At 36.0% G+C, this 8,725-nt stretch overlaps 1 protein-coding gene across 1 annotated transcript in view; it reads left to right on the top strand.

Annotated features, from left to right (window-relative positions):
* NPHP3 (nephrocystin 3) overlaps positions 1-6,745 on the top strand; it is a 47,260-nt gene extending 40,515 nt beyond the window's left edge. Inside the window, 6 exon segments of the mRNA XM_017868347.1 lie at positions 77-152; positions 911-1,038; positions 2,496-2,736; positions 3,773-3,898; positions 4,475-4,590; positions 5,215-6,745. Coding sequence (XP_017723836.1) covers positions 77-152; positions 911-1,038; positions 2,496-2,736; positions 3,773-3,898; positions 4,475-4,590; positions 5,215-5,392 — 865 coding nt within the window. The 3' untranslated portion in view covers positions 5,393-6,745.
* Positions 6,746-8,725: the final 1,980 nt, after the last annotated feature.

Raw genomic sequence — 8,725 nt, 5'->3', positions numbered from 1 at the left:
AAAAGAGTGCTTTCATTTCACTGAAGTATACTTTGAATATGTTTCTTTTGTTTGACTTACTGTAATTTTTTTTAAGATATGAACAAGCTGAACATTTTAGGAAAAAATCCTTTAAAATTCGTCAGAAAGCTATAAAGAAAAAAGGCAACGTGGTAAGGAGAGATTTCTTTTGTGTTGTGTTTTGAATGTAAGAGGAAAAGAGCATCATAAATGCATACACCCCACATGTTTAAGAGCTTTAGATTTTAAAATCTTCTAGTTTTTTAGAAGAGAACTACTTAACATTTTCTTATTTATGTGTTAAAATATATTACTGAGAAGTACAATGTAGACTTTAAAAAGTGGAACTCTAAATTCATTTGAAGGTTAGACTTTGAAAGACGGAATTTAAAGCTACCTCAGTTCTTTAAAGGATTGGAAAAGGGAATAAAATAAATGTAGTTAACATTTTGTGTTATGTTCAAATGTGAAGAAAGCCTTTCCCTCAAATACACAATAAAAGTTATTTTTATTTTTTTAAGTTGCTGATAAAGTCTAAATGTAGCATATTTCTTTAATTTAAAATGCTGTGTGCATTTTTATGGACCTGATATTTATGTATTTACCTATGGGGTTGATAAATATCTGCAAATTAATTATATTCTATTGTTTCTTGAAACACTTTGAGATATAGTTTACTTTCTAAAATACAATCATTTTCATGAAATAGTTTTTAACGAATTTTAGAATGTGTTGCCATGTGGAAATATTTGTATTTGTAATCATCAGGTTAATTTACTGTGATACTTAAAATAAGTTATGTAGATTAAATGGGAAAAAAGGAAGATTTTTTAGGACCCTCATATATTGTTTCAGAATCAAGGATTGCACCTACTTAGTGACTGCTTTTCACTTTTCATGTTCGCTGCAGTATGGATTTGCCCTTTTACGTAGACGGGCTCTACAGTTAGAAGAGCTTACATTAGGTAAGGACACACCTGATAATGCTCGGACCCTCAATGAACTGGGTGTTCTCTACTATCTTCAAAATAACCTGGAGTGAGTACCATGGGGTTAATAATGAAAATAATTAACCATTTTCTCTTTGATACAATGTTTTACATTTTTATCAAGTCTAAAGCTAGAAAAAAATTGATAATGCCAAATTTCGTGTATGATGTCATATAATGAGCATACACGTACCTGAAGACCATGGTATTTTCTCTACTGTGTTTCTTTTCACATTCTTTTTTTTTTTTTTTTTCTTTTTTGAGTCTCGCTCTGTTGCCCAGGCTGGAGTACAGTGGTGCGATCTCGGCTCACTGCAACCTCCACCTCCCATTCAAGCTATTCTCCTGCCTCAGCTTCCCGAGTAGCTGGGACTACAGGCGCATGCCACCACCCCGGCTAATTTTTTGCATTTTCAGTAGAGACGGGGTTTCACTGTATTAGCCAGGATGGTCTCGATCTCCTGACCTTGTGATCTGCCCGCCTTGGCCTTCCAAAGTGCTAGGATTACAGTTGTGAGCCACCACACCTGCCCCACATTGTTTCTTAACTGAAAAGGTATTCTGTAGCTTCCCTGGTGTATTTTATATGTTTATGAAAAGTGAGTTTGTGTAGATATTGTGCATGAGACCTCACAGAAGCAGTAGCTTGGGACTAATGGTAAATCATGCAGATGGTTTCTAGTTTTGTCAGTTTATTTGGGCAAAAGGATTCAAAATGACATATTTATATGTTATAAAAAATAAGTATTTTGGATGTCAGATATCAGAAAATATAACAAATTTGAAACTTTGGATGTCAGAAAAGTATAATAAATCTTTAGCCCACTTACAGAACCTTACGTAAAAAATAATGATTTATTCTTTTGTTAAAAATTATTTAGTACTGGCTGGGCATGATAGCTCATGCCTGTAATCCCAGAGCTTTAGGAGGCTGAGACATTAGGATCACTTGAGGCCAGGAATTCGAGACCGGCCTGGGCAACATAGTGAGACCCTGTCTCTAAAATAAAATTAATAAATTAGCCAGACATTGTGGTACACACCTGTAGACCCAGCTACATGAGAGGCTAAGGTGGGAGGATCACTTGAGCCTAGGAGTTCAAGGTTACACACACACACACACACACACACACACACACACACACAAATAAATAAAAATTATTTAGTACTAACTCCAAACGGAGGAAGAGTGAATACCAAAATCTTTTATTTGACCTAGGTCTAATAATTTTAAAGTATAAAAGTTTGTTTTGGAAAATGTCAGTTTTCTTTCAGAAGTGGAGAATTGAGGCAATCATCCACACATTTTAGGGCCTCAAACTGCCATGAAAAGGGCAGGAAGAGATAGGGGTGGGGAAGAGGGGGAAAGTAAGATTTTGAGCTGAATCTCTTATTTTAACTTGAATCTAAGAATAAAGATGATTCAGTTCTCCACTCAATTTAGGGGTCAGTATTCCAAACTCTAGAGAATAGATAGTTTAAGCCATTTTGGGATTGTGTTCACAGAACAGCTGACCAGTTTCTGAAGCGTTCCTTAGAAATGAGGGAGCGAGTTCTAGGACCAGATCACCCTGACTGTGCTCAGTCTTTGAATAATCTGGCAGCTCTGTGCAATGAAAAGAAACAGTATGATAAAGCAGAAGAACTTTATGAAAGAGCTTTAGATATTCGGAGACGTGCATTAGCTCCTGATCACCCTTCTTTGGCATATACAGTGAAGCATCTTGCCATCTTGTATAAGAAAATGGTAAGTAATCCTTGGCATTCTTACATGTTTTACAACACATCAGTTAAGCCATAACTGCTATCAGCAAAATAATTCATCTTTATCATGGATAGGTTAGTTTACATGAGCTTGAAAATCATGATTTAACTTTTAACAAGTAACTGAGCAGAACATGTAAAATAATTATTTCATACTGAACTGGTTACATTGATTATTGATTCTGAAATAATACACTAGTAAATTAATATGCTGGTTTTGTTTTGTTAAATACATTCCAAGTACAAATGCATTTATTAGCATTCTAAATCAAACTTATTTTACATTTCAGAAGTTCTAAAATTCCACCAATATTAAGTTTGCTGTGTAAAGCAACGTAAACATAAGAAATCAGGAGACATCTTTGTAGTTGATTAAGTGAACATTTTTATTTCATTCTTTCTTGGCTTTGCCTGTAATTAAACGTAACCATTGTTTGCCATAAGGTTCTATACTGAGTGATATTTGGAATTTTTTAGCTGTTCTCAAAAAAAAAAAGAAAAAATCCAGGGAAGTCTGCTTTCATTTAGCATAGTTACAGAGCTTTGTAGACTATCTTTAGACTTTGTGGAACCATTACTGGTCATCCTGACACTGAAGTTGTTTTATTAACAAGGGTACATTGCTGCTATTTCTGCCCAACTTTCAGGTGAAATGAAGTAGTTAGAAAAATCTGGAAAGGATTTGGCAAGAAATGAGCTTTTTATTTTGATGCAATCTCCAAATTATGTGCAGTATGGTAAATCTACTTTAGCTGATATGTTTTTACTACACTAGAAACAGTAATAGTGGATGATCCTAAAGGGTGTTCTGAATTATCAAAGGAAATGCTTTTGTATACAGTGTAGCTTTAGATTTTCAGTTATCTATAAGCTTAATCATTCCGCTGAGAGGAAATGCTTCTGAGGTTTTTTTTCCCTCAAAATTACCCTTTAATATGAAATTTTACATATGAAGAAAGCTCTGATAAGATAGTATTTATTGCCTTATATTTTTGTTAGCTTTAACTTTTGTTTTTTAGGGGAAACCTGACAAAGCTGTACCTTTGTATGAATTGGCTGTTGAAATTCGACAGAAATCTTTTGGCCCAAAGCACCCTAGTGTAGCTACTGCTTTGGTGAACTTAGCTGTTCTTTATAGCGAAATGGTAAGTTCCCATATTTTAACGTTTTATCAGTGAATGATTTTATGGTATAAAATATAGATAAACATGAATTAGATAGGGAACAGTAAACAGAATGAAAGACAATTTAAAGATATTTCTACTACTTCCTTTAGTACTTGAGAAACTACTGAAGTTAGACTTGTATGAAGTCCCTTCCTCTTAGTGTAAAATACTGTTTAGTTCAGAGCATAGGCTTAGTTTCTAAAGTTGTGGAGATACCCTACACCCCTCCATATAATATTGTATTTAAGCCTGTGGCATTTGATTATGATGGGCAAGAATCAGGTGGGGGACCCATTGGGCAATAAAGGAACAGGTTTTTGCGTACAGTATTGGACTATGGTCAGAGGGTTACCAAGCTAGGTCTAAATCTTAAGTATCTGACTTTCTATTATACTGCTTCTTCGATGATTATTCATAAATTAATCTATTTATTCCCATCTTTTAGAAGGATATTAACATTTTAAAGTACTAATCAAAGTCAGTTAGCTTAGTCTAGAATACATTAATTTCAGAAACCCAGTGTGCTTAAGTGAGCATTATTATTTTTTTAATAAGAAAAAACATGTTGAAGCTTTGCCATTATATGAAAGAGCATTAAAGATTTACGAAGATAGCCTGGGTCGGATGCATCCTCGAGTTGGAGAAACATTGAAAAATTTAGCTGTGCTTAGGTAAGAATTTTTCTCACTTTCTTTATAAAGCCTCTGTTATTTGAAGTAGCTTTAATTTGTCTAAGAAGAGCACAAAATATGTATTACTGAATGTTTTCTTAGAGTGGGGAGGGGTTGTTTTTTGCTGATCGACTTCAAGAGGTACTAAAGTAGTATCCAGAAATGAAACGAAGGCTGCATGATCTGTTTTGCAGAGGAGTGTATATATGCATCATGGCAAATAGTGAAGGATGGTTTACACTGCAGCTGGCTCTGGGAGTAATAGGGTAATGTGCTGTCCTCAGAGTGAATTTGCCATTAAGTATATGTTGACTTTTGCTTGCTCATTTGTATTTTTCTCAGGATGCAGAGAATACCTAACTTTCCTTAGCAATTTCACTGCCTCTATTACAACATGGTTTTAATGACATCCATATGAGACACAAAATACTGATATTGGTAAAAGGAGAAGAGTTTAGGTGTTGTTTTACTCATCTGCTTGAGTGAATACACTGGGAAAAGGGGGGAAATGGGCAAATATTTATAGCTTCTTTTTCTGTATCCCATAAGGTCATTTTGAATTAGTAAGAGGTTATATTTTCATTTTAAGAGTTGTTTTTTTCTCTCTCTCTCGCTCTCTCAAAGCTATGAAGGAGGAGATTTTGAAAAAGCTGCTGAATTATACAAAAGGGCAATGGAAATAAAAGAAGCAGAAACATCACTCTTGGGTGGAAAAGCTCCTTCACACCATTCATCAAGTGGAGACACGTTTAGCTTAAAAACAGCTCATTCTCCTGTTTTCCTTCAGCAAGGACAAAGGTAATAGCAGCAGTTAGAATTCTTTGCAAATGTACCTTAAGACAAAATAATTAAACATTCAGAACATTTGAATTTGAAACTTTAAAAAAATGTTTTAAGAAATTTTACTCTTACTATGTGTGATTTAACTGCTATTTGTATGAAGTTGTATTGGAATGCATTAAGTTGGAATTGTGATTGTGTCTGCTTTAATTGTTTAAAAGAATTTTCCTGTCATCTGGTATCCAAGGATGTAGACACATTAGAATTGTAAGATGACATGAGGAGCAAATCATGAAAAGTGGATTGGTCTTTGTTCAACAAAAGCTGGCACAGCAGTTAAGACAAGGAGTTCAAGAATTCCATGAATCTTGGCCAGGCATGGTGGCCATACCTGTAATCCCAGCACTTTGGGAGGCTGAGCAGGAGCAGGAGGAGGCAGGAGCAGCACTTGAGGCCAGGAGTTTGAGACCAGCCTGGCCAATATGGTAAAACCCAGTCTCCACTAAAAATACAAAAAAAATTAGCCAGACAGGGTGGTGCATGCCTGTAATTCTAGCTGCTCGGGAGGCTGAGGCATGAGAATCACTTGAACCCAGGAAGTGGAGGTTGCTATGAGCCGAGATTGCACCAATACATTCCATCCTGGCCAGCAGGGTGAGACTGTCTCAAAAAAATAAAATAAAATAAATAAATAAATAAATAAATAAATAAATAAATAAATAAATAAAAAGAATTCCATGTTTCTTTTCAGCTCTCAAGAGCTACTTTAGCCTCGCCATTCCTCTTGCTTTTCAGCAGTAGTCTGGCCCAATTCTCTACCTCAAAGGAAAGTTTCAAGGATTAAAAGGATAATGTTTATGAAAGATTCAAATTGTCTTCAGTGAAACACATTAGTCACAAGAATCCCTATTGCTGCATTTTAAAAAATTCTTTACTCTTTCCTTGAGCAGACTGGTCCAGTCCCTCTGCTTTCTGCTCTGTCTACATTGTGTATTATTTATTACTATATAGTATATGTATCTGCATAATGTCTGAAGTCATTAATGCAGTAACAGGTCAAGCTCTTTAGCATTCTTTGTCTTTTCCCAAAATAGAGATATGATATTCTCCTTTATCTTCCTCCTTAGATGGCCTAAATCTGTCTCTTCATTTACCTCAAACTCAAATTAGTATGCCATTTTTATACTGAAAATTATTTTTATGAATTTTATAAATATTGTAACATTTTAGATATTGTTTTGGACCATTTGTATATTTATATATAATAAAATCATCAATTTAATACTTGTAAGATCCTAACATGTATTAATTGTAAAAGTGAAATAGGTAATAGCCACACTTCACTGTTTTAAAATAAAAGTGCAATTTTAAGTTCTTCTTTCTCCACTCTAGTTTATACAAGAGGGCTGTTCTGCATAATTTTTAAAGAAATATGTTGAACGTTTTTTTAAGAACTTGAAATGGACCGGGTGTGGTGTCTCATGCCTGTAAACCTAGCACTTTGAGAGGCCAAGGTGGGCGGATCATAAGGTCAGGAGATCGAGACCATCCTGGCTAACACGGTGAAACCCCATCTCTACTGAAAATATAAAAGACTAGCTGGGTGTGGTGGCACATGCCTGTAGTCCCAGCTACTTGGGAGGTTGAGGCAGGAGAATCGCTTGAACCCAGGAGGTGGAGGTTGCAGTGAACCAAGATTGCACCACTGCACTCCAGCCTGAGCGACAGAGTGAGGCTCCGTCTCAAAACAAAACAAAACAAAAACCTTGAAATGTTATCAATACTTGCTGCTCAGTAGTTTGCTCAGCTTAAGGTTTTGGTTAATGTTCTCTTAAGGCCGAGTTACTACTCACAGGGTGGTCCACAAATCATTATCACCACCACCTGGCAGCTTATTAAAAATTCAGACTCTCAGGCCTCTCCTCAAACCTACTGAATAAATCTATTTTAACTATATCCCAAGGTGACTAATGTGCACATAAGTGTGAGAAGCAGTGGTATAACCCTACAGCACTATAGTGGTAATTTAAAAAGAAATGAGGCAGTATATAATGAGCATCCTTCTTCCTCCTTTGGGAGTAGTCCAAGAGGGAAAAATACAAGATAAAACTATAGCCATTAACATACCTTTCTGGGTTTGGCAGCTGTGAAAGACACAAAGTAATTGAAAACACAAATATACCAGACAATGATTTTAGAATTAAGTTGTTAGAGCTTAGAATTTGATTATTTAGGGGTACAAGTAATTTAATATATAGCAAGTAATGTGTTCAGTTTATCACCTTAGAAAAACTGCTTTAGGAAATAATCTGAGACTAGTACTCTAGAAGAACCCTGACAAAAGGAAAAACTACCTTAAGAATATTATGTATTCTTTGTACCTCCAAAATTTGTGCCTGAATAACTATAGATGGGGACATGATCACTCAAAATTATGTATTCCAAAAGAATGAAATCTAAACATAATAAACTATATTTTGATATTACTACTTATTTTACTACCAACCCAAATGCTCTCATGTAGAATGTGTACTTAAAAAGATAAAAATAGCTGGAACATCTTTGTGTATGCATATTTGAAGTTCTCAAATAGGAATATTTTATTCACATTAATATGCACCTTCACAATGAAAAAGGTAGCTTTCATACAACTCAATTATAAATCTGAATTGGTAGAGTACTTATTCATTCTAGTTATAATTTTCATTCATTAATACTGTTTTTTTTGGGGGGGGGGAGACAGAGTCTCACTCTGTTTTCCAGACTGGAATACAGTGACGCTCTCTTGGCTCACTGCAACCTCTGCCTCCCGAGTTCAAGCGATTCTCCCGCCTCAGCCTCTTAAGTAGCTGGGATTACAGTCATGCACCATCACACCCGGCAAATTTTTGTAGTTTTAGTAGAGACGGGGTTTCACCATGTTGGTCAGGCTGGTCTCGAACTCCTGACCTCTTGATCTACCTGCCTTAGCCTCCCAAAGTGCGAGATTACAGAAAGGGAAATATGAAAAAAATGTGATGCAGGGGTCAAAGCTTCCTTTAATAAATATTCTTGGCTGGGCATGGTGGCTCACGCCTGTAATCCCAGCACTTTGGGAGGCCAAGACAGCTGGATCACCTGAGGTCAGGAGTTGGAGACTAGCCTGGCCAACATGGTGAAACCTCGCCTCTACTAAAAACACAAAAATTAGCCAGGCATGGTGGCGGGTACCTGTAATCCCAGCTACTTGGGAGGCTGAGGCAGGAGAATCGCTTGAACCCAGGAGGCGGAGGTTGTGGCGAGCCGAGATTGCGCCACTGTACTCCAGCCTAGGCAACAGAGTGAGACTCTGTCTCAAAAAAAAATAAAATAAATA

This window comes from Rhinopithecus bieti, unplaced genomic scaffold, assembly GCF_001698545.2.
Source record: "Rhinopithecus bieti isolate Rb0 unplaced genomic scaffold, ASM169854v2 scaffold_2453, whole genome shotgun sequence".
NCBI lineage: Eukaryota > Metazoa > Chordata > Mammalia > Primates > Cercopithecidae > Rhinopithecus > Rhinopithecus bieti.
This window is presented reverse-complemented; position numbering and strand designations above follow the sequence as displayed.